This window comes from Mobula birostris, chromosome 4, assembly GCF_030028105.1.
Source record: "Mobula birostris isolate sMobBir1 chromosome 4, sMobBir1.hap1, whole genome shotgun sequence".
Classification (NCBI taxonomy): Eukaryota; Metazoa; Chordata; class Chondrichthyes; order Myliobatiformes; family Myliobatidae; genus Mobula; species Mobula birostris.
In genome coordinates this window covers 120,662,136-120,689,072 of record NC_092373.1, presented here as the reverse complement: position 1 = coordinate 120,689,072, position 26,937 = coordinate 120,662,136, and the positions used below count along the sequence as shown (strand labels likewise).

The window sequence follows — 26,937 nt, the reverse complement described above, 5'->3', positions numbered from 1 at the left end:
CTCCATGACACATTTATAAGCATTTGATACAAGGTGTTTGAACTGAATTCAGTATCTTGAGATACATTGGAAATCGATATTTTTATATTATGCATAGTGCTCATAAAATTAAAAATCTGCGCAATTAAAAAAACTCTACAAAGAAGGCAATTATTGTCAGCTTCTACTAAACTTAAAGCAATGTTCCTTCATTTACTTATACAAACCATAACACAATAGTAAAAGCACATCAGGGTAGGTGGGATACTATAACAACATTAAGAATATTGTTATACTATTCCACCCACCTTAATGAGGATCCTTTGGGTGTTGCAATCCCATATCCTTTCGAGTCTAGGTTCCCTCCGACTTTCATGGTGTCGCAGGGTTTTCTTTGTTCAATGTACTCGTTCATGGTGGATTCCAGGAGGTATGCATATTTCCCTTTCGATTTCCGTACTCTGACCACACCTTCTGCAGTTGTCTTGACAAAGACAGATGGCTCAGCGCTCTTCATGTAGGCCCACATTTTTTCAAAAAGTGCAATTTTGGATCTCTGCCAAAAGAGAATGATGGACTTACCAGAGAGTGTTACTTTGCCAGTGCTTGAATACTATTAGCTACACATTGAGAGAATTTTTAATTACAGTTTGAAATGAGTCCAAGCCCCTGTTATAACCACAGACAGGAGGACATCTGATCTATTTTCAGGTTAAGGTAAGATTCTTCAGAGACCTGCATGGGCTGAACTAGTGCTCCACAGCAACCTGCTGGCTGAGGTAGGAAGGAAAGTGTTAAAGGAAGGGTGGCAAACTGGGTCAGTTTTGTAGGACAAATGGGAAATTCAGATACCTTTTTAAAAAGTTGCCATACCCTGACTATAAACTGCATGGAGGCCATCACTGGGTGAGAAAATGTTAACACAAAACACATTACTTAGAGGTCCAGCTGCATGTGTATTTTTGATTGCTAATTTTAATTGCACAATGCATTTTACTGATATTTTAAAAATGAATTCCCATGCTCCATATATGAAATGCACCACTCATGCCAGAACTGTACAATACTCATTCAACCTGTTCCTATGAAATTCGTCAGAGAAATTGAATTAACAATGCGGTCCACCGGAAAGAAATTGGGTGTGATCAGTCACAGTAGCCTGCTGCTAATAGCTGAATCTTTGATTTGTTGGGGATTGACTTGGAGGATAATGATTTGGCTTTGCCGATTCAATAATGAATCTGAAATTTTACAGAAGTACCTGCTCATTACTCAGGTGAGTGCTCCTATACTTTCAGGGAAAGATATTCCTTTCAGTAACCAGGTGGCCAAGCCTCCTGCATAACAAAGCACCTGCAGAGCATCCTTGCTGGGGAGTAGTGCAAAGTAGCTCCTGAACTGTTTGAAGTAGTGGTCAATAGCTGCCGTCTCGGTCTACACCACACTGATGCACTTATGATGGGTCAGAGGCTGATTACTTAAAGGACTCCAGAAAATCATGGAACTGTTGCAGCATTAAGGAGCTTGTTTCATCCGCTGAGCTCACCCTGACTGTCCAGAAGAGAGGTGCGAGCAGAGAACTCACTGCCTTCCGATCTAAGAGTAGAAGGCGTGGTGATGTATGTACCTCACAGGATTTCTGAAGGCACAGAGCACAATGGACTACACTTATATGGGACAAGAGTTCTACTCAGCTATTAATAATTAGATCCATTATAATTCATTCTGAAGTATATTTTAGGCACTGTGTGATAAATCGAACATAGAACACTACAGCACAGGAACAGGCCCTTCATCTCACAGTATTGTGCCAAACCAGCTAAAAAGCAAATTAAAAACACCCAAACATTATTCCCTCCTACTAACACAATATCCATATCCCACAAATCTTCTTCACACCCATGTAGCTATCCAACCGTCTCTTAAAAACCTCTGATGTATTTGCCTCTACTACCATACCAGGCAGGGCATTCTGGGTATCTACCACTCTCTGAGTGAAAAACTTACCCCTCACATCTCCTTTGAACCTACCCCTTCTCAGCTTCAAAGTATGCCCTCTGGTATTAGACAATTCTACCCTGGGAAACAAATACTCTCTGTCCACTATAGCTATGCTTCTCATAATTTTATAAACCTCTTTCAGATCTCCCCTCAGCCTCCACCATTCCAAAGAAAACAACCCACTTTATCCAACCTCTCATAATAGAACATATCCGCTAAATCAGACAGCATCCTGGTAAACCTCTTCAGCACCCGCTCCAAAGCCTCAACATTCTTCCTATAGTGCACTCTCTCCTATATCTGTAGATTTTTTCTACTTGAGTAGATCTTCTCCTTTTCTCAATCAAAGAAGTAATCCAATTAGCTTCCTAATTCTATGCATTCAATCAAAAGCATACAGTTGTTGGTTTGCTCTTAATACTTCCGCTGACTGTTGTTTCAATGTCCATGTGCACGCGCTACACTTCTGTTCAGTTGGCGGATGATCACTCATTTGCTATGGAGGAGGTTGTGGACAGCTTGAACAATTTGGCGCCTTTAGATTCTGCTCATGAAGTGTGATTTTTTTATTACAAGCAGCAGCAGCACAGTGAGTGAACAATCTGCCTGAGAACACTGAGGACACGAACGGAGAGGCATCAGTAGAAGTATAAATGCAGACACCTTGAGGGAGAACAGCAGATTGATATGTCATAGGGCATTGAAATCTTGGTAATCTAACAGTGGGACGATTGCAGGAGAGTCAGGCACCCTCAAAACCTAAGAGCACAGGTGTCTAATGCCATGATGGCAACAGTTATACACCGAGTGGATGGAACAATGGATATTCCACATCAGATGTGAGATCATGCCATACAGTTTTGACAAAGAGCTTTCCCCTACTTCCATGCTAGAGATGACAATTGCCATGCTCAGTGTAAATCATGTACAAGATTGGAATGAACCCTCCAGCAATCCAGAGTTATTATGTAGGTTATAATGAACACTTCACATTCCTTCAAGCATCTTGATGTAATGTGCATCATCATCTGCCTATAACCTGTCATAAACCTTATTGAGTTCACTAGTGCAAAACCAGTGTCTGAACTTTTCCTCCATGGAACAAGCAGTTCAACTATCCTCCTCCTGCATCCTCATTCCTCAAGTCTCGTGGCACTCATGCATGGTGGATGAATCAGTGTGCAATTCAAACTCAGAGCTACTGAATAGAAGTGTCTGATGGAGTGACACCGTGTGCTTGTTTCCCAACACTGCAGATCACCAGTTGGAACCTGGATGTCTCCAGTATCTGAATGGGGACAAAAGAGGCACAAGAGAAGGTCACTTTGAGTAGAGGCAGCAGGTGATAGGAGTTTGCACCTAGTGAGATGACATTGTGGGAAGCAGGAAAACTGATTGTGAAAAGGGGCATTAATTCCAAGTATATAGTCACCTATAACAATCTTCCCTCTTTGGTTGGTCACTGTATCTGAGACAGTGTATAATTGCAAGGAGTGCTTCTTATGTAATGTTGACAATGAACTGAGGAATTTACATCAGTCCTGCAATCTGTCATTACTTACCTCTTTCTCCTGCAAGATAAAAGGAAGGGTGTGGAGGATTTTGTAGTGAATGATGTGCCCGCTACAGTTGAATAGTTGGAACCATGTGGAAGATTTGTTTGAACATTATCGTGGCAAGGACAAGGGTCTAGTTGTGGAATTGATGGTGGGTTGGATCGCTGACTACCAGCCTCTCGCTCACTGCTGCCAAAGGAAGGTGTCTGCGTGTGGCAGTCTCTCTCTCCCTCTCACTCGCTGCTCCCAAGGGAAGATCCTTGTGGTCGATGTGTTCTGTTTTCTGATCACTGCTTTCTTTTTGTTGCTATTTTTGGACAATTTTGAATTGGGGCAGTCTTCAGATGATGAACACTGTGCTGAAATAAACCATGCCCTTTGTTTTTTGTGTTTTATATTCTGTGCTTTCGACCAATTTTTGTTGCCATTTGATAATTCATTTCTTTTTTGCACATGCTAGGGGGAGGTGCTTGATTGTTTTTTTTCTTTGAATAGGTACAATGGTTCTTTGTTTCATGGCTGCCTGTGGAGAAGACGTATCTCAGGATTGTATACTGCATACATACTTTGATAATAAATGTACTTTGAATCTTTGATTTGTTGATATAGTAACCCTTGTTCACACAGGTGAGGGCATTACATTTCTATCTGCACTGGGATCAGGATCCCATTGGCTTTCATCTTCCTGAATGCCACCTCATTTAAATGCTTCATTTCTGACCTGAGTAACTTCTTGCCAAGCATGCCAGTTCTCTCCACCTCATCCTCAAGAATGTCTGAGAGAATATTTAAGATATGGAGTGCTTGCTCCTATATCTGTCTCACAGTCACTGTTAATAAGTGACTTAAATGATGATGCTGGAGTTCATCTCAGATGTCAATCCTGAGTGTAATAACAAACAGACACATTAATATGTCCTCAAAGAATCTTCCTACAGACAGCCATAAAACAAAGAAGAGCCATTAAATCCAGTCAAAGAAAAAAACATCAAACTTTCCCTCCCCCCAACATGCAAAAAAAAAATCAAATTGTGCAAATGGCCACAAAAAATTGATGCAGAATAAAGTGTTACAGTTACGGAGAAATTGCGGTGCACAAAGACAATAAGGTGCAAGGCTATAACAGGAATTTGAGTGTGTGGGTAATGGGCAGATGGACTGGTGGAAGAGGTGAAAAAGACGGAGCAAATGCAGGCTGGGTGATCCTGGAGGAGAGAGAAACAAGGCAGATAAGGAGCAGTTAATGGAAGATTGAGAATTCAAAGTTTATGCCGGCGTTTAATCTCTAATTACTTATCTCTAGACTCATCTCAGCAATACTGGAGGCTGAAGACAGACACATTGGGAATGGGGAGATGGATTAAGTGGCTGGCAACTGGAAGTTGCTACAGTCTATGTCCAATCTTACACATGTAGAGGAACTCACCTCTTCAATGCGTTTCCATAAAAGTGTAGAGGATGTGCAAGTGCTGAAGAATTAACAGAAATTACTAAAGAATGATGGAAGAAATGTCACAAGTTTCTATGTATTTCAGTGGAGTTAAGAAAATTACAGTGGTATGAGAGAGGAGTTGGCCAAAGTAAATTGGAAGGAGATGCTGGCAGGGATGACGGCAGAACAGCAATGACTTGAGTTTCTCAGAAAATGAAGAAAGTGTTGGATAGATGTATTCCAAAGGCAAAGTAATACTCAAATGGCAAAATAGTACAGCCATGGCTGACAAGGGAGGTCAAAGCCAAAGCAAAAGCAAAAGAGAGGGCACATGGCAAAACCAAAATGAGCAGAAAGATAGAGGATTGGGAAGCTTTTAAAAACCTATGGAAAGCAACTAAAAGAATCATTAGGAGGGAAAAGATGAAATATAAAAGCAAGTTAGCAAACAATATCAAGGTGGATAGGAAAAGCTTATTCAAGTACATAAACAAGAACAATGAGATTGGATATAGGACCGCTAGAAAATGAGGCCGGAGAAATAATAAAATGGCAGAAGAACTAAATATGGAAGACTGTGAAAGACATTAGCAGTGTGCCAGGCCTTGAAGGGTGTGAGGGAAGAAGTGAGTGCAGTTTCTATAATAAGGGAGAAGGTGCTCAAAAAGTTGAAAGGCCAAAAGGTACTTAAGTCAGCCAGACTGGATGAACAGCATCCTAGAGTTCTGAAAGAGGTAGCAGTAGAGATTGTGGAGGCATTAGTAATGATTTTTAAAGAATCATTGGATTCTAGCATAGTTACAGAGGAGTGGAAAATTGCAAACGTCAATCCACTCATTAAGAAAGGAGGGAGGCAGCAGAAAGGAAATTATATACCAGTTAGCCTGACCTCAGTGGTTGGGAAGAAGTTGGAGTCAATTGTTAAGGATGAGGTTATGGAGTATTTGGTGACACAGGACAAGATAGGACAAAGTCAGCATGATCTCCTTAAGAGAAAATCTTGCCTGACAAACTTTTTGGAATTCTTTGAGGAGATTACAAGTAGGCTAAATAAAGGGGATGCAGTGGATGTTGTATATTTGGATTTTCAGAAGGTCTTTGACAAGGTGCCACACATGAGGCTGCTTACCAAGTTAAGAGCCCATGGTATTACAGTTAAGTTATTAACATGGTCAGAGCGTTGGCTGATTGGTAGGAGACAGAGAGTGGGAACAAAGGCTCCTTTTCTGATTGGCTGCCAGAGACTAGTGGTGTTCTGTAGGGGTCGATGTTGGGACCACTTCTTTTTATGCTGTATATCAATGATTTAGATGATGGAATAGATGGCTTTGTTGCCAAGTTTTGCAGAAGATACAAAGATTGGTGTAGGGTCAGGTAGTGTTGAAGAAACAGGAAAGCTACTGAAGGACTTAGACAGATTAAGAGAATGGGTAAGAAAGTGGCAAATGAAATATGATGTTTGGAAAATACGTGGTCATGTACTTTGGTAGAAGAAATAAATATGCAGACTATTATCTAAACAGGGAGAAAATCCAAAAATCTGAGGTGCAAAGGGACTTGGGAGTTCTTGTGTGGAACATTCTAAAGATTAATTTGCAGGTTGAGTTGGTGGTAAGGAAGGTAAATGCAATGTTAATATTCATTTCAAGAGGTCTAGAATATAAGAGCAGGGATGTGATGCTAAGGTTTTATAAGGCACTGGTGACATCTTACCTTGAGTATTAAGAACAGTTTTGGGTTCCTTATCTAAGAAAAGAGGTTCTGGTATTGGAGAGGGCTCAGAGAAGGTTCACAAGAATGATTCTGGGAATGCAAGTGTTATCATATGAGAAATATTTGATGGCTTTGGGCCTGTACTTGCTGAAATTTAAAAGGATGAGGGGGAATCTCATTGAAACCTTTTGAATGTTGAAAGACCTAGACAGAGTAGATGTGGAAGGGATGTTTCCCATCGTGGGAGAGTCTAGGACAAGAGGGCACGGCCTCAGTATAAAGGAGCATCCATTTAAAACAAAAGTTGCGGAGAAATTGCTTTTAGCTAGATGTTGGTGAATTTGTGGAATTTGTTGCCACAAGCAGCTGTGGAGGACAGGTCGTTGGGTGTATTTAAGGCAGAGATTGATAGGTTCTTGATTGGCTATGACATCAAAGGTTATGGGGAGAAGACCAGGGAGTAAGACTGAGGAGGGGGAGAAAGGATTAGCCATGATTGAATAGCGGAGCAAAATTGATGGGCCAAAATGGCCTAATTCCGCTCTTATATTTTATGGTCTTATAGTCTAAACTAAAGATGTCAGAAGTGCTTAGCAACAGTATTTATTCAAAGTGTCATTGCCCGGGAGCCAAAATGTGTTTATTCTGACAATGAAGCAGTGTAGGGGAGAAAGAAAAACAGAGAATTCAGAGCGGGTGAAAATGGGGAATTAAAATGACAGCAGGAAGCTGGACAATATTTCAGACTGGACCGTTTATTAAAACTTCATTTTTGAGATATGGCCGTTGTTAGTAAGGCTGACAATTATTGTTCATCTCAGGTGCTGTTGAGAAGGTTATGGCACTGAAAGAGAGGTGAAGGAAGAGAAGGGTCAAGTCAGAGGTGGACAATGTGAGAGCAAGGGAGAAATTTACATCAAACATAATGACATTTTCTAGTTCAGGATAAGAGCTAGAAGTGGCACTGTTAATACAATAATCTACCTGATAAAGGGGGATGAAGGAGATAAGTTTTAGATACTTGATGAAGTTAGCATTAGCTTGTACCCTTACAGATTTTCACAATAGCACATTTATTTGGAGAAAGTGAGTGGAGTATCTTCACTGAAACTAAGTATAATCAGGAGAAGGATGTAATGGAAGAGAGCAGGTTGGGCTTCTGATTAAGGATAAAGTGAAAGGTCTTTAATTTTCCACCCAGTTGCTACCTTCAGGAAGTGCATGTCAGACTCACCCTTCCATTCCTCCACTTTCCTATTTTGCCAATAGATTAGTGCTAAGTAACCAATACAAGCCCATTCCACTCATTGCTAATTTGACTGCCTCTGGCATTTTGTGCATGTTGTTTCGAATTTCCAGCATCTGCAGATTTTCTCATGTTTGCGCTTGACTTCTTCCAGCTTTGCTTCCTATATAACCTCCATTCCATTCTCTGTTCCTCAGTCTCTTTTACATTCATTATTACAATAATTCCTATCATTATTACAATATTCCTATCAATGGTGTGCTACATCCCCACCCCTACTATGTATGTTGCAGTTCTAGAATTTACCAATATTCTGAGTAAACTCATTTTCTATGCCAGAAGTCTTAACATTCCGTGGATTATCCCTGAGAATTTCTATCATTTCAAAAGCGTTACCATTGCCGAACACATCTTGCCTTTACAGAGAAAGATTTTTGCTTCCACGATGCTCTTAGTTATTCTTCTATCTTCACCATTTCCCCTCCCACAGGACCTTTTCAATTAAAGATATACAACTCCTTCCTTTTTTTTAATATCTTCTGTTCCCAACTTCTGGAGCCAGGAACTCAGTTTCCATAGTAAGCATGATTTATATACAGTCCTTTTGAGGTGTTACCCTGCATTCACTGTTCATGATGTAATCTGGTGTCATGTACAGTATATAGGGGAGACAAATTTCTAGGTTAGGTACCTGCTTTGTACAGTACTACACACATGCCCTATCTTCCAATTAAGACATATCACAACCTTCGGACACAACATCAAGTACAAAAGTTTTGTGAAACCACCATTTCTAGCACCCTTATTTCAGATTTCCAGTATTATCACTACATTTTTGTTAATTTCAAATATTACTGTGTATTCAGCAACCCTTACACACAAGAATCTGCTCATGCATGTTAACTCAGTGTGTTTTGTCAGGATCACTCAGCTCTTGACCTCATCACAATCTTGATCCAAGCATGGACCAAACAGCAAAATCCCAGTGGTGAGGTTAGACTAACTGCTCTTGGCAACAAGACAGCATTTGACAAAATGTGACACATGGAGCCTCAGAGTAAAATTAAAGTCAATGGACAATAATGAGAAAACACTCATACCTCATACAAAGAAAGATCATTGTATTTGTTGGAGATGAACTATGCTAGCTTCAGGACATTACTGCAGAAGCTCCTCAAGGCAGTGTCCAAACCCCAGCTGCCTTAATGACCTTCTACTCAGTGTAAGAACAAAAGAAACAAACCAGTTAGCCCTTAGCACATGCTCCACTATTCAATGAGTTCATAGCTCATCTTTAACCTCAATAAATTTTCCTGTATTAATCCCATAATTTTCATTCCCTTACTCTCAAAAAACCAATGAATATCTGTCTTAAACATATTCAGTGACTAAACCTCCACTGCACTTGTGTAGAGAGTTCGAAGAACCATGACCATCCGGTAAAGATATTTCATCTCTGTCCTGAAAGGCCAAACTTTAATTTTGAGATTGTAATCCCTCACCATCTATCTTTTTACTTATTGAGCATTACAGCTCTGTTATTTACTTCAACATGTATTTTCTCTCCCTTCCTGTCAAACTTTTATGATCGTTCCCCCTTCACTATCTTTTGTCAAGATCACAGAGCATCCTAAAACTGAAATATACCGCTAGATCCTGGAATGCCCTCCTCACTGGAATAAAGACAGTGACTGCAGCAGTTTTAGAAGACAGTTTACCATTTCCTTCTAAGGGCAATGAAAGATGAGCAATAATTGCCTTGACAATAAAAATGAATACAAAAAATTATTAACTTCAATTGAGTTCTCTACTGTAGCCTTCCTTACTTTCTCTCCTCTCCTCAAAATTCTCTGCCATTTAAAATATTTTCACCTCTAAACATACCTAGTTCCGGTGTGAGAATGAAACATTTAGAACATTAACTCTGTTTCTCTCTCCACTAATACTGCCTAACACAGCATTTGAAGGGTCTTGGCCCAAAATGTTGACTATTTATTCATTTTTAGGTTATGTTCATATTTCCAACATCTGCAGTATTTTGTATTTGTAAATGAGGTTTTGACGTTTTAAGAATTATTTAGATCCATTGATGCAAATATTTCAACTGTTAAACATCTGTCCTGAAGACTTTTGAGTCTGTTACATAACAAGGAAATACACTCAGTGGCCACTTTATTAAGTACACCATACACCTACTCACAAATATCTAATCACATGGCAGAAATTCAATGCATAAAAGCATGCAGACATGGTCAAGAGATTCAGCTGTTGTTCAGACCAAACATCAGAATGGGGAAGAAACTTGATCCGAGTGACTTTGACCGTGGAATGATTGTTAGTGCCAGCAGGGATGGTTTGAATATCTCAGAAACTGCTGATTTCCGGAGATTTTCATGCTCAATAGTCACTAGAGTTTACAGAGGATGGTGTGAAAAACAAACAAAAACGTCCAATGAGCAGCAGTTCTATGGTTGAAAACACCTTGTTAATGACAGAAGTTGGAGGCGAATGGCCAGATTGGTTCAAGATGTCAGGAAGGCAACAATATGTTACACAGTGATGTGTAGAAGAGCATCTCTGAAAGCACAACACATTGAACCCTGAAGTGGAGGCTATAGCTGCAGAAGACCATGAACATACACTCAGCAGTCTCCTTAATAATCAGGAGGTATACTGGAATTCAAATTTTCTTATTCTGCATTCCTTTCTTTTCTTGAATGATACTGTGATATTTGACTCCTTTTCCAATAATGAGGATGTCAATGTTCGGAAACACTCTAGTAACAATCCATCAACAGAACAAATACCTACAGGCTATAACCAAATACTGTGCCATTGCCTCTGATTGACTGGTGTTATTTTTCTAGTCCCACCACCAGCCATCATTGTGAATTCAGGACATCTTATTGACGGCCAGTGAACTGTCTTGACATTTAGTTACTATTGATAAATAAACACAGTAGACATGGTAGGTAAGTTCTTACCAGTACTATGTTGTAATCATCTGATAATCTACTTATTTTAAAAGATATTGACTAAAGGATGAAGAATCCTTGCCCAATGGAAAATCAATATGATTTGATCCTTATTGACTGTTATAATAAAAAATAGAAACTGTCACCATAAGCAAAACATTTGCATTAACAGTGTTATGCTTAATAGAAATGATTCTGTTCTCAGCCCAACTATATGCAAAGTAATTCTGCCACAGCTAAAACAAAACACAGGGATATAAATGCCCCTATCTTACCCTAAAGAATTCTTTTGTTGATCCAGCATCCAAAGTTCCGTACGCAATATCAGTTTGCTTAGCAAGGTCCTCCGCACTTTCAATAGGTGACACCATCCGTTCGACCGTCAGGAAAGCAGCTAAGTTAGCCGTATATGATGATATTATGATCAAGGTAAAGAACCACCACACACCTCCAACAATACGCCCCGACAGGGATCTAATAACAAGTGTGAAATGGATTTATAGAATGAAATGTCTTCATTAAAGCAGAGTAAACAATCACATGATATTGAACATAGCATTAAAGCACAAGGAAGCACATTAATGTATATGCTGGCTACTTATAAGATCATTTAAAAAGAATTTCATTTCTTTCTGTGGAGAATGTAACCGTAAAATTTTTAGTGTTGTTAAAGTGTACTCCTCCAGAAGGACCACAACCTTGTCATAGGGTTTGGAGGCTTTTGTGCCTCGATGACCCGGAGAGCTATGTTGGCTAGAGTCAGGGCCTTGTGGTTGGGCTCTTGGTTGGGTAATCTATGCCAAACAGGGTATAAGGTAAAGGCCAGACTAAGAGTGGTCCACTGGTCCTCCAGGTTCGGGGGTTCAGCTCAGGGCTAGCAATCCAGACTGGTCAAAAAACATTGTTATGGAAACAGCAGTGAAGACTCCTTCTACATCTTTGTGTGATGACATGGACAGACAGAGATGGAAGACCTTATTACTGCCCTACACGCCAGCAGTGTTACGGCAGTACATAAGTAAAAGTGTACTCTCTATAGTGAAGAGTTTCACTTAGCCCAATAAACAGTAAAGTGATGCTCCTGTCAGTAACATCTGCTGGAAATATGAGGATAAGCCAGATGAAAACAAGATTAGTCATCCCTAATCATAATTCATATGTTACATTCATAGGATATATGAAGACAGGTATATGATTACTATACTGTAAATACAGGGTATAGTCTGAAAGTGAAAAACTAGAACAAACGCCTGAATGACTATCGTCACCTAACCTGGAAAAAAAACATTGAACACATTCCGTGACACCCACAAACAGTTGTTACACACAGATGTGAAAAGCCATGTATCATACTGAAAATTTAGTCTGCAAAAAATTCGAACGCTCAGCATTCGGTAAGCAACTTTAAAAATCCATTTATAATTTACCAAAACCAAACATTTTGTAAAAGAAATAGAGGCAAGCAAGCATGTAGAACAAAACTGTTGTAAATTCACAGGTTATGTGAAAGCAAAATCAACTCAGAAATCCAAGGCTTTTTGCAGCATCGAAAAGTACATTTGTGTCTCCCTTGTTCTGGTATAAAAGATAAGAACATAAGTTAAATTTCTTTTAATTAAGTTCATGAAAAAAGAATCTACGTCAATTCCCATAGGGTTATTTGTGACAAATATCCTAAAACAATCCATATTATTTTTTTTGTTTAAAACTGTAAACTTCTAACCAAAACAAGGACCACTGAATTGCTGGTGTTTCTAAACGTGCCCTTAGTTACCATACTTATTTCGTTACTAAACCATAGACTTGCTCAGTCCCATCTCTTCAGATAGCCAGAGATAGCTTTTCCACTAACTTATCAACTTAAAAACTAAAATTTTTAGTTCCGTACTAAAAATCAAGTAAACATAGCAAAGAGCTGTACATAATACCCTTAAGTCAGGTCTCATCACTAATTTTAAATGGGTTGATCTTTAATGTTGTAGTTCAAATTCAACAGTCATTATGCTACTTTGCAGAAATGGCTAAATTTCATAGATAAATCCAAATAGTCAGTGTCAGGAGGCAATTCAACCATGTGAACATAAAAATCAGGACACTTGTACTAATCCAAGGATTCCTGTTGTTAAAATATTTAATGTGCATATTCATTATTTTCTGTAAGCAGCTATTATGCATATGATGCAACAACTAGAGTATTGCTACTGTGATGTTGTAAAACATTAATGTCCCAGATATGATTCCTGTATATAAACAACAATGGCTGAATAACTGAGAACATCTACTATGGTGAGATCATCGAACTCAGCCAAAACCCCATTATTGGACTGGCAATCTTAAACTCAGCAAACATCAGATATGTATGGTTTCTGATCCATCAAATATTTCTCACTATCATGGTCTTTCATCAGCTACTAAAACATGGTTTTTAATAATAAAGTAATATTATGGGAGTCTTGTTTTTCTAAATTTTACATTAAGTACTGACCTAATAAAAGTAAAGTAAAAGTGTTAGGTGTCTACAGTAATACTCCCTTTGACAGTATATGTAAAGATGCTTATAACTTGGTAACATGAATGCATCAACTCCAACATATTGTACTAAATTTCAAAAATTATCAGAAAGTAAAGTTGCCTCACCTGTCATAGCCTTTTAGAAGGAAAAAGTACAGATATGCTTTAAATACATTGAATTTGACTTTAAGTATGACAATAAGGGTGTTTTAATGTTTCTTTCCTACAGGAGCTAGTATTTAATTATTCTCAACTGAAGTGGTTCTATTCAATTTCTAACCTTGACTCTAATTCTCTTACAAAACAATCTATGTGCAACTCAGTGTAAGGGACAATGTTTTACTAGGAAATTAGGCAAGAATTTGATGAAGAAACCAATCAAATTTTGGAAGGATAAGATGCTCAAATTAAACCATTTGTATTGAGGCTAAATTCAAAGCTGTTTACGGAGGGATCTGGTCACTGTTTTATATATGGTGTATAGTAACATTCTTCCAGAGTCACAGCATGGAAATAGGAAGTAGCATGGTTTGATGTATCCATGCTGAATGAGATGCCTATCTACATTAATCCCATTCTCCCATGTATTTAGCCCATGTGTTTCTATTCATTTCCTATCCATGTGCCTGTCCGAACATTGTGATTGCACCTGCCTCTCCAAATTCCTTTTTGTCAGCTTGTTCCATAAAACAATCAACATCTGTGGGGGAAAACTTAACCTTCAGATCTCCTTTAAGTTTCTCTACTCTCACCTTCAACTTATGACCTCTAGTTTTAGGCTTTTCCCACCTTAGGAAAAATACTGTCTGCACTATCTACACCTTACACAATTTTATAAACCTCAATAAGTTCACAGCTCAGCCTCCAGTGAGAATAATCCCAGTCTATCTAATCTCTTATCATAATGAAAGCCCTCAAATCCAACAACACCCCAGTGAATCTTTTCTGCACTCTTTCTAGCACTACCAGATCCTTTCCATAGGATGGTGACCAGAACTACACATAATATATCAAGTGTGGCCTAACTGATGTCTTGCAACAGCGATGTTCCAACTCTGATACTCAGTACCTTTGTCAATGAAGGGAAGCAACTTAAACATGTTCACTGCCCTATCCACCTGTGCCATCATTTTCAGGACACTATGAACATGCACCCCTAGGTCCTTTTGTATATTAATGCTTCTATAGTCCCTGCCATTTACTGTATGCTGGTTAGAACTGCTGCCTCTGTAAAGCAGGCAGCATAATCAAAGGTCCCACACACCCAGAAAATTCTTTTCTCCCCTCTTATTGGGCAGAAGGTACAAAAGCCTGAAAACACGGACTACAAGACTCAAGTGCAGTCTCCATCCTGCTGTTATTAGACTTCACATGGCTTGAGAGCTAGATAGTGTTTAAGTTGTGACGAAAGTACACATAGACTAAGATATTGACTGTCCTGTGCTATCACCAGTGGGATCAACAGTTGATCTGCCACCTGTCTTCAGGAGAGAGAGATAAGTAAAGACAATGGAGCAGCATTTGGAAATGTTAATGAAGAGACGGGAGAGCTTAACGGAAGGAGACAGCGGTCTGGGAATTGTGAGGCCTGAATTACTGATGAAAGGCGTGGAAGTCTTGCTCGGTAATGACCTCGCCGGGGGAATTGTGTTCTCGACAGTGAGCTTGACAGGTCAGCCTGCCAGCATTGAGGCCCCGCGCCTGGACTCACAGGTTCATCCCGGGACTGCCGAAGTGAATTTAGCTGAGACGTTTCTGCCAGACTTGTACGAGAAGGGGGTAGAAAGTGAAAAGAAGGAACGTAATGAAACAGGAGGAAGTGGGGAAATTAAGGAAGATTTATCATTAGAAAAGAAGGACTTTATACAGGCACAGGAGCGAGACGAGGAAACAGCTCGCTGTGAAACAGAGTTAGGGAGAGAGTCAGTAGGCTATGGTGTGAAGGGAGAGGTGCTGAGGAAGGAAGGGAGACCAAGTACCGCAGATGAGGAATGGAGGATGGTGCCAAAAATCTCTGGGGATGAGATTTTTAACCTGGCCCACAAGGTACCCCCCGGTGGATATTTTGCGGTGCTGGAGGAAACAGTTGGTGGAATCATGAAAGGGGTTTACCAGCTGCCCAGGAGGAAGGATGCTATTGATCATGGCAGACGCGAACTGAGACGGTCACAGGCTTTTGATATGCTAACAAACCTAGTCGGTGTTAGCGCGGAAATCAATGAAGCTAGGGTCCCCCTGATAAGAGAAAAAAACCATTTTGAAAAGATGAGTATGGTATCGACCAGATGGGAGAAGGCTATTGTTTTGGCCAGCTCTGCTGATAAGGTCTCTCCCTTAATCCCCGAACAAAGCGACTCTTTAGGAGAAGTAATTAAACGGCTCGCACACGTCTGTTTGATTGTCCCGAGGCGATGCAAAGAACTGGGATGTTGGGTGGTGCCTGTCATGCTAGGTCAGCCTAGTGAGCAACAGCCCTATAGAATGAGTAATTCAGTGACGAAAGGGCTAACGAACACAGAAGTGTGTATTGGCGATATGATACGGCTGTCTGAAGCCAGCTTGATAGTGAACCTTGAAAAAAATGAGTTCGGTCACACGAAGGTCACTTATCTGGGAATTGTGGTGACACAGGGGCAGCTGGCAGCGATGCAAGCTAAAGTGCGGGCTATCTCTGACATCCCAACCCCGACAGACAAGAGGGTCCTCAGAAGGCTCTTGGAGATGGTGGGGTACTGTAGGAAGTTTTGCAATAACTCTGCGGTTACTACCCCTCCCCCTCCTACTAAGCCCTTGTGAGAGAAAACTAAGTCGGAATGGGACGACCCTTGTTATTGTGGTCCGGGACGAAACCCAATGAGAGGTTACATTGATCGCAATTCATCAGTGTTTTTGGCCACTATGAAGTTTGCTAAGTTGGAGCCTGGTTTAAGGGATTATTAATAACATATATAAAAGGAACAGAAAATGTGATTGCTGACTGTCTGTCAGGTGTTGACAACTTAAGATTCGCTGTATTAGTCAAATAGCTGATAAAGATGTATATTTGTGTGCATCAAATAATGTATTCATGTTTGTAATTTTTACCCCGGTAAAAATCCTTAAAGGTGAGGGGTGTGACGAAAGTACACATAGACTAAGATATTGACTGTCCTGTGCTATCACCAGTGGGATCAACAGTTGATCTGCCACCTGTCTTCAGGAGAGAGAGATAAGTAAAGACGATGGAGCAGCATTTGGAAATGTTAATGAAGAGACGGGAGAGCTTAACGGAAGGAGACAGCGGTCTGGGAATTGTCAAGACCGGCTCCTCTTTGAACCCTGAACTGTTTGAAGTGATGGACAGGCGATACCCCAGCAGGGGGATAAAAAGGGACAGGGTCGCTAAGGCGGGACACACACGACACCCCGAGGTAATGAGACCCTGGAAGCGGTGCGTCTCTCACAAGTCGCTGGGAGTTTTTGAAGGGCTGGTCGCGGGACCAAGCCATAGACGCACAGGGTGGAAAGGAACGATCGGCGGGAACCTGGTGTGTGTCCGCCCTTGCCTGGGTGCCAGGTTCACTGTAGAGGAACGGAGGGGTCACAGTCGGTGACCTCAGAAGACATTACAAAGGGCTCGCCCGAAAGCTGACTGCGAGGAATATCGAAGGTCTGTGTGGAAGCCGTTTTTGAATATTCATTCGCTTTCTCTCTCTCTCTCCCACGGCAGTGATTACTGTGAACTGAACTGAACTCAATTGAACTGAACTTTGCGTCACTTTGAAACTGGTCACTTACCCCTAGACGACGATAGAGCTTGATTGATCCTATTATCCTAGTTTCTGTGTACATGTGTGTTTATCATTGCTGAACTGTTGTATTCATTATCCTTTTGATTAGAGTACTGTTTTGCTTATTTCTTTAATAAAACTTTCTTAGTTCCAGTAATCCAGACTCCAGCTGAGTGATCCATTTCTGCTGGTTTGGCAACCCAGTTACGGGGTACGTAACAAAGTTAACAACACTTCCCAATGGAAAATCAAACCTTATTGTTTTCATAAATACAATTTGAGGAATCTATGAGGTACTGTATTCAAATAGAAAAAGAAAGAGTTTAGATAAAGTACATATGTGAAAGGAAGAGAGATAATTAAAAAGACTCACAGGGATAATTTCTGTTAACAGTGAGGATTGGAAGTTATAAGCACAACTTTCTGTATCTCTTGTAAATGTTTAACTTTTACTATGTCTGTGTGACAGTAGAGATGGCTGAGCTTTTGGAAGATTACACTTCCAGCAGGTAAGAGAGATCATAATTGTTTTCACTAGAAGGGGGTTTCTGAGCTATAGAATGCTTGTAGCCAAGCTCATTAGTGTGATTTCCAGCAGATGAGAAAAGTGGTTGTTCTGTCTCAGGCAGTATAATTGTCTCTTGAATATGCTAATAAAATGGCCTCCAATTAAGCAAGTACCCATTGAGCAAATAATAGGACTCTCAGTAAACCATTATCTATAGATCTCAGCCTCAAGGAACTACCTTTTATGTACAGTAACGAGTACCAAAATCATACAACAGTCCCAAATATTTTGACATGACAGTCCTCATTGGCTTATGCTATGACATGGTCAGGTGGAAGTTGATCAGAAATAAGGATAGTCTGTCTTTGTTGTAGATATACAGCTAAACAGCTATCTCTATAACTGGATAGGCAAATTCAAAAATAAATTGAGTAAGCCTGCATTTTGTTCAATAAAATGCCCATAGGAACTGCAAGGTGACAACGTTATTGTCCCATAGTAAGAGTATGAAGTCCACAACAGTAGAAAAGGTCCAGGCTTCTGGTGACATAGAGAGCTGTAATGTTAATATGGGGCTATGGTAATATCCAGTACTGGAGTGGTATTAACTAGAACACAAGCAGATACTACTGCAGTCAGTCAGATATCACTCATAGCTTGCTAGGTAATACAGTATGAAGGTTGATACTTTGGTGAGCTACACTCAATCAATCTAAACTAATTAGTCAAAGGTTATACCTATGGTTACTTGAAGGCACTGCAACCATTCTGAAAATAGGTGGGATTAGTTATTGCTATTTTGTTAACATACTGGGTGTTGGCATTGCTTTATTTTGCGACCATTGCTATCTTCATAAAATTCTTACAGTACTCTACCAAATGATAAAGACTGAAATATTGATTTCAATCCATTTGACTGAATATGATTGGGCAATAGGATTTAAATTGTATGGTTTAATCAGGCTGAATTTCTGATCTTGGTGGCACCAGGGTGAAGGTGAGGTGCTGTCTGGAGCCCATTCAGCTCCCTATTAGGAGAAAATAAGCAAGAAGTAAAAGTGTCATGGTCCAGTCCGTGAAGTCTGCGTTCTGGTTCATGGTCTGGTTGGTTGGACTCCGGACTCCGGGTCTTCCGGCTGTCCCTTGTTTCAGTTGGGCTTAATCATAGGCACCTGATGCTTGTCTTGGGGCTGGGAATATAAGTGGCCCTGGGTTTAAGTGTGGTGGCTGGTTCATCTTGTCAGTATCCCGTCCTCGCCTCCATGGGGTAAATCAGGCTGTCTTTACCATTACCCTGCGGTTGGATCTGTCCCTTCCTGTCCTTGCCTCCGTTGGGTAAGTCAGGCCGCCTTTGCCGTTACTCTGAGGCTGGACTGTTCTCTTCCCTTCCCCTTCCTTCTGAAGCCTTGCCCTGAAACCTACGTCTAGTGCCTTGCCCTGCAACCTGTGCCAAGGCTCTGTGTTCCCGTGCTCTAGAGCAAATCTCTGTGTTCCTGTCCTCCCCAACACCAAGGTTCCGAGCTTCCTGTTGTCCCAAGTCCAAGGGTCGGCTGTTGCTGAGTACCAAGCCTAGGCTTCGTGTTCTCGGCCTGTCCATGTGCTTCGTTCTGTGCTGGAGTTCCCTCGTTCTGCTCAGGAGTCTCTCGTTCCCAAGACCACGTCATGTCTCCCAAGACCACGTCATGTCTCCCAAGACCACGTCATGTCTTCGCCTAGTTCCGGAGTCCGAGCCCGAGTCAAGACCCAGGTTCTGGGTCCTTGTCCAGTCTCTGGCTCAGAGTCCAAGTCCAGGCTCCTAGTTCCCAGTTCCTTGTCCTGGTCCTGCTTGCCTAGCCAATGTCCTAGCTCAAGTCTGTGTTCTTGTCCCTGCTCTCTAGTCATGTCCTGTTCCAAGTACTTCAGTGTCTGCATCTTGCATTTGGGTCCTCTCGCCACCAGCGCCCTCTTATGACAAAAAGATTTTATTGGCTATGAGCTCATGCTTCCAAAGAGCAGAGTTTGAAGTCCCTACTGCAGTTTAACCAAGCCAAAAACACCTGTTCAAAGCCTGGACTATGAAAATAGAAAACACTAAGAAAATACTGTCTGTACTGGGGTTGAAAAGAACTAAGCAGCTATTTTTTCAGTCAGATTATGAGCATGAGCAATGGTACCTACGGTGGCTATTTACCTGGCGCCAACTCGTATGGGTAAGTGTGATTAATAGCATGTTAAAGAAGATTAAAGCTTTAACTCAGAATTATTCCTCAGCTCTTCTGCTTATTAAAAATAACAGAAATTCTGCACCTCCCCCGCACCCCCCCCCCCCGTGCCTCAATTCCCTGCTGTGGCCTTTTACTTCTTCTCACCTGCCTTTCACTGCCCCCCCACCCCACGAGTCGCCGTCTCCTGTCATCTACTCTCCTCTATCAGATTCCTTCTTCTCTAGCCCTTTACCTTTCCCGCCCACTTTGCTTCAACATCACCTTCCAGCTAGCCTCCTTCCCCTCACCCCACCTTTTTATTCTGGCGTCTACCCCCTTCCTTCACAGTCCTGAAGAAGGGTCTTGGCCTGAAATGTTGACATTCTATTCATTTTTAGTAGATGCTGCCTGACCTGCTGAGTTTCCCCAGCATTTTGTGTGTGTGTGTATTAACAAAATTATTTCTGGTTAGATAGCAGCAACACACACAAAACGCTGGAGAAACTCAGCAGGCTAGGCAGCATCTATGGAATAGAATACAGTCAACGTTTCGGGACGAGACCCTTCATCAGGACGGGAGAAAAAAAGATGAGGAGTCAGGATAAGAAGGTGGGGGGAGGGGAGGAAGAAACACAAAATGACAGGTGAAACTGAGAGGGGAGGGGTGAAGTAAAGAGCTGGGAAGTTGATTGGAGAAAGAGATACAGGGCTGGAGAAGGGGGAGACTGATAGAAGTGGACAGAAGGCCATGGAATACAGAAAATGGGGAGGAACACAGAGGAAGGTGATAGGCAGTTAAGGAGATAAGGTGAAAGAGGGAAGCGGGAACGGGGAATAGTGAAGTGGGGCATTACTGGAAGTGTGAGAAATCAATGTCCAGGTTGGAGACTACACAGATGGAATACCAGGTGTGGCACCTCCAACCTGAGTGTGGCCTCATTGTGACGGAAAATGAGGCCATGGACTTGCATGTTGGAAGGGGAATGGAAGGTGGAATTAAAATGGATAACCACTGGGAGATCTCACTTTTTTTTGTGGATGAAGTGTAGGTGTTTGGCAAAGCCGTCTCCCAATCTATGTCGGGTCTCATCAATATAAGAGGCCACCTCAAGGAGCACCGGATACAGTAAGTGACCCCGACAGAGTCACAGGTGAAGTGTCACCTCAACTGGAAGGACTGTTTGGGGCCCTGAATGGTAGTGAGGGAGGAGGTGTAGGGGCAGGTGTAGCACTTGTTCCACTTGCAAGGATAAGTGCCAGGAGGGAGGTCAGTGGGAAGGGACGTATGGACAAGGGAGTCACGTAGGGAGTGATCCCTGTAGAAAGCAGAAAGTGGAGGAGAGGGGGAGATATGTTTGGTGATGGGATCCCGTTGGAGATGGCGAAGTTACAGAGACCTATGTGCTGGACATGGAAGCTGGTTGGGTGGTAGAGGTGTACAAGAGGAACCCTATCCCTGGTGGGGTGGCAGGAGAATATGGTGAGGGCAGGTGTGCACGAAATGGAAGAGATGCGGTTGAGGGCAACGTTGATGGTGGATGGTCCCCTTCTTTGAAGGAGGACATAGTATTATTTTCTTAACATCTATCATTTCTTAGCCTGATAGTGTCAAACACAATGCATATTTGTAGATGCAGAATTGTTCCAAGTAAATAACATTTAATTGACCTACATGTGACTGGGCTACCTCTCTAGATACTCTGAGCAAAAATATGGCTTAATGATATTTCTGAATCTTATTTCTATTCTTCTACAAACAAAGTCATGGCAATATAAATATAAATATTTTATAAGTAAGGCGTGCACTTCACAATTATTAAACATTTGTTTCTACTCTCAGATCTTAAAGTATTATGAATCCAGCACGTGGCTAATAACAATCATTAAAATAAATCTCTGTAAACCTTTACTTATTTAATAACTAATAGAAATGCTGCCATGGAAGATGATCAGTATGTAGCTTTCAGACCTATTTAACATCAATAAAGCCATAGGTACATATATTTAAATAGACATACAGTGGCATGCAAAAGTTTGGGCACCCCGGTCAAAATTTCTGTTACTGTGAATAGCTAAGCAAGTAAAAGATGAACTGATTTCCAAAAGGCATAAAGTTAAAGATAACATATTTCTTTAATATTTTAAGCAAGAAAACTTCTTTATTTCCATCTTTTACAGTTTCAAAATAACAAAAAAGGAAAAGGGCTCGAAGCAAAAGTTTGGGCACCCTGCATGGCAGCACTTAGTAACATCCCCTTTGGCAAGTATCACAGCTTGTAAACGCTCTCTGTAGACAGCTAAGAGTCCTTCAATTCTTGTTTGGGGGACTTTTGCCCATTCTTCCTTGCAAAAGGCTTCTAGTTCTGTGAGATTCTTGGGCCGTCTTGCATGCACTGCTCTTTTGAGGTCTATCCACAGATTTTCGATGATGTTTAGGTCGGGGGACTGTGAGGGCCATGGCAAAACCTTCAGCTTGCGCCTCTTGAGGTAGTCCATTGTAGATTTTGAGGTGTGTTTAGGATCATTATCCTGTTGTAGAAGCTATCCTCTTTTCATGTTTGGCTTCTTTACAGACGGTGTGATGTTTGCTTCCAGAATTTGCTGGTATTTAATTGAATTCATTCTTCCCACTACCAGTGAAATGTTCCTCGTGCCACTGGCTGCAACACAAGCCCAGAGCATGATCGATCCACCCCCGTGCTTAACAGTTGGAGAGGTGTTCTTTTCATGAAATTCTGCACCCTTTTGTCTCCAAACATACCTTTGCTCATTGTGGCCAAAAAATTCTATTCTAACTTCATCAGTCCACAGGACTTATTTCCAGAATGCATCAGGCTTGTTTAGATGTTCCTTTGAACCTTTTGAATAGAACTTTTTGAATATTTCTTGCTTAAAATATTAAAGGAATGTGTCATCTTTAACTTTATGCCTTTTGGAAATCAGTTCAACTTTTACTCACTTAGCTATTCATAGTAACAGAAATTTTGACCAGGAGTGCCCAAACATTTGCATGCCACTGTACATTGAAAACTAAAGATGCTTCTATCTTCGCTCACCCCTTCAGAAGGTTCAAGCTAGTATGTTTAATTCTGGAAGATCTCAGCGTTTCAAAGAAGACCTCTTCAAGCGAACAGATTAATTTCTCATTTCTCAATGAAGAAGGTGTAGAACTAGGAACCTTCCAACATAAACTTTTTATAAAGATATTAACACCTTCTTTACCCAACCATAAATAGACCAGTGTGGATAAAAACATACATTGGATGATGAGATGGCTGATGAATTAACTAGGCCAAAGATCCTTACCTTTATGATCATTCCTTGTACTTGCCTTTGTTATGTAAACATGAACCGTGGAGAGAGAAATGGGAATATGCAGCAAAAACACGGTATCCCTCCAAGATGACGATAATGACTATAACCTTATGCATTTTACGGTCTCAGCAGCAGGTGTACATATAAGATCACAATGGAAATACACGAATGACATAACAGTGCACCATTCATGTACTTCTTTGATTTGAAAAATATTGCTTTTTTTACATATAGTTCTCCCTCTTCAGGATCAAAAAGCTCATCTTTTGGCAAGATTTTTTCTTTTATTTTGTCAAATGTGAATATATATATATACACACACACTGTGGCATTAGATAGGGACCAAAAATGCACAAAGCTAAAATGCTTGAGTGACCAACCTTGGCGAAATATCGCATCCTTGCTGCATAAAGGCACCCAGAGAAAACCAGAGACTATTAAATATCCCAAATTCATTAGTTTGGTCGTTACTTTGTGTTTCCCGTCCATCTTCGTATTCTTCAGTGTGCCACTCATATGGACTAAATCTGCTGACCAAGAATAAAACTACGCTGACCCCGATGTAAGCGAAGACAATGCACATCCAGATTTCATAAGCTAGTGGATCGAGAAAGGAGAATACTCCTGGCTTCGACTTCTGGGGTTTCTTTATCATGATGGATATCCCAAGGCTCATGAAGGGCTTTGAAAAGTCAATCACCTCTTCTCTTACCAACGTGATTGTCAGGGGAGCTACTGCAATGTCTGCTTTCTGAAACAACAAAGCACAGAAATCATTTTATACTTTGTTAGTAAGTTAGTTTGTACCACTGACAAAATCATTTCTGTGAACAAAAATTTATTGATAGTTTTCACTTTTCTAACATTTTAAAAAAGTTAATTCAGTGTAATTATCCAATTCAGATTAGGACAATAAGACCATAAGATAAAGGAGCAGAATTAGGCCATTCAGCCCATCAAGTCTGCTCTGCCATTTCATCATGGCTGACCCGTATTTCCTCTCAGTCCCAATTTCGTACCTTCTCCCCAGATCCCTTCATGCCCTGATTAATCAAGAATCTATCAGTCTCTACCTTAAATATACCCAATGACTTGGTCTTCACAGCTGCCTTTGGAAACAAATTCCACAGATTCACAACTCTCTGGCTAAAGATATTCCTCCTCATCTCCATTCTAAAAGGATGCCCTCTATTCTGAGGCTGTGTCCTCTGCTCTTAGACTCCCCCACCATAGGAAACATCCTCTCCGCATCCACTCCATTGAGACTTTTCAATGTTATTCTGAATTAAGATTTTCCAGTTAATTGTTAGGCTATTTTTTCCATTAGTCAACCTGCTACAATTTACCTGTTACCAATTTTGGTATTACTGTATTTCATTGTAGATATTAATCTGAAGATTACTAATCCAAAGTTGCTGTAGAAAAGACATTTATCTTGATGAATGTAAAGTGCAATAAAGTCAGGAAGTGCTTTTGTTATTCTAACTCAAGGAATTAAAAAAAAACTCAGTTCTCCATTGCACCCAACTTTATAATCAAGATGTACTTCATAACCAAAATATGCAAATTATTGTTCTTAATGATGTGAAATCTTTTGCATATTAAAGATATAATGTTTATTTAGTCATTATACTGTGCAAAAAGGCTGCTTGATCCAACATCACGGAAGTAAATGTTGTTCAACAAATGTTGATTAATTGCAAATTGACTGCAATTTTTGTCATTCCCATGTTTGGATTTGTACTACCAAACCTGCAATGGAAAAATAATTTACATCCATCTTTCAATAAATGCATCTCATTACTTTAGGAAATATAATTAGCAATCATTATCATCTGATGATCTCGATTCGTTCATTTCTGTAAATAACAGAACAGAGCATCTTACTTTATACTCTGTATGTTGAGATAGACTGAAAACAGTTATATTTCCACAGGTTCTGATAATGGCTAAATCTTCATTAAAATCCTATTTTCTTGATAATCATGTCTTATCTATTAAGCACAGAGTAATTATTGAATGAAATGTATTAAATGCACTATATTTTGTTTTCTTACCCCATATACCAATTCTCCAACCATTCCATTCCAAACTTTTGTCTCTGCATCCCTAGCACCATATTTCCCATCAGGGACGATGGAGAGTTTGTACTTAAAGCCACAATGTTTAGCTATTTCTGCAGCCAGATCCACACAGTAACCTTCATACTGGTCATTTCCTTCAAACTGTTCATAATTTTTCTTCAGCATCACATAGGGTGATTCCTATGAAAGAGAGATTGTGGCATAGAACATTTTTTTCAAAAAAAGGTCACTGCAAGATCATAGAACAGTTGAATGAGATGACAGCAGTCTCTTAAAATACCAGACAGAAAGCACAAATGGCTTGATTCCTCCTCCTGATCCGGCAATGGATTGCAGTAAGTCCATTTGATGCCATTTTCTTATGTCACGGTTAAAGGTCAAAGTTCAAAGTAAATTTATTATCAAAGTACATATATATCACTATATACAACCCTGAAATCCATTTTCTTGTGGGCAGTCACAGTGAATATAAAGAAACATAATAGAATTGATGAAAGACCGCACACAACAAGACTAATAAACAACCAATGTGCAAAAGATAGCAAACCATGCAAATACAAATAGAAAAAACAAAAATAATAAATATCAAGAGCATGAGTTGTAGAGTCCTTGAAAGTGAGTCCATAGGTTGTGGAATCATTTCTGTGTTGGGGTGAGTGAAGTTCAAGAGCCTGTTAGTTGAGGAGTAATAACTGTTCCTGAATCAGGGACTGAGCGTCTTGAGGCCCCTGTACCTTTTTCCTAGCGAGAAGAGAGCATGGCCTGGGTGGTGGGGGTCCTTGATGATGGATTCTGCTTTGCTGGGACAGCACTCCATGTAGATGTGCTGAATGGTGGGGAGGGCTTTACCCATGATGGAATGGGCTGTATCCACTTCTTTTTAGGGACTTTTCCATTCAAGGGCATTGGCATTTCCATACTGGGCCATAGTGCAACCAGTCAATTCACTCTCTGGGTCTGCTTTAAATTATTTACTCCTTGTATGCCCACTGCCACATTCCCCTCCATTGTACCAAAACCCCTAACCCTTGCCAGAGTCTTCCTATTGATTACATGGTTACCACTCCTCTATTCACTTGGTACTTTGAGCTAAAGGGGCTGTTATTACATTAAGTTTTACACACGCTGGATCTATCACCAAGGATGGGAATTTTCTTCGACCCTCCTCCTCCCATTATCAGTTTAACTACCATGACCAACGTGACTTGATGTTGCTGAACTGCAGATCATCTGGTCCATTAGCAGTAGGATTGATAGATTGATACAGCACGGGGTGGGTTCCTCTGACCCTTCGAGCCTCATTGCCCTAGGAACATGCAACCCTGATTTTACTCCAACCGAATCACGGGACAATGTATAATGACCTACGCAGTACATCTTTGGACTGTGGGAGGAACCTGGAGCACCCGGGGAAAACCCATGCATTCCACGGGGAGGATGTACAGAGACTCCACACAGAACAGTGCTGGAAATGAACTCATAACTCCAGAACGCCCCGAGTTGAAATTGTGGCGTGCTAACCGCCACACTACGGTGGTTAACTGGGATCAATTAACTCCATCCATTCTGTCCTGTTATTTGTGCATGGTTGTGCCCACAGCTCTCAGTTGCAGTTTCAGTAGGTCTGGGTGTTCCCAGTATGACATTCTACCCTGCCTCATTGA

At 40.7% G+C, this 26,937-nt stretch overlaps 1 protein-coding gene across 9 annotated transcripts in view; it reads right to left on the bottom strand.

Moving 5' to 3' along the window:
- gria2b (glutamate receptor, ionotropic, AMPA 2b) overlaps nucleotides 1-26,937 on the bottom strand; it is a 140,992-nt gene that overhangs the window by 4,444 nt on the left and 109,611 nt on the right. For 8 of the 9 annotated variants that reach the window (XM_072255987.1, XM_072255988.1, XM_072255980.1 and 5 more), the window contains 4 exons: nucleotides 25,247-25,453; nucleotides 23,570-23,940; nucleotides 11,178-11,376; nucleotides 288-535 (listed from right to left, as the gene is read on the bottom strand). In XM_072255987.1, the coding sequence (XP_072112088.1) occupies nucleotides 288-535; nucleotides 11,178-11,376; nucleotides 23,570-23,940; nucleotides 25,247-25,453 (1,025 nt within the window). Of the gene's footprint in view, nucleotides 1-287; nucleotides 536-11,177; nucleotides 11,377-23,569; nucleotides 23,941-25,246; nucleotides 25,454-26,937 lie in introns of those variants that run through there. The other variant, XM_072255986.1, reaches the window with a different exon arrangement.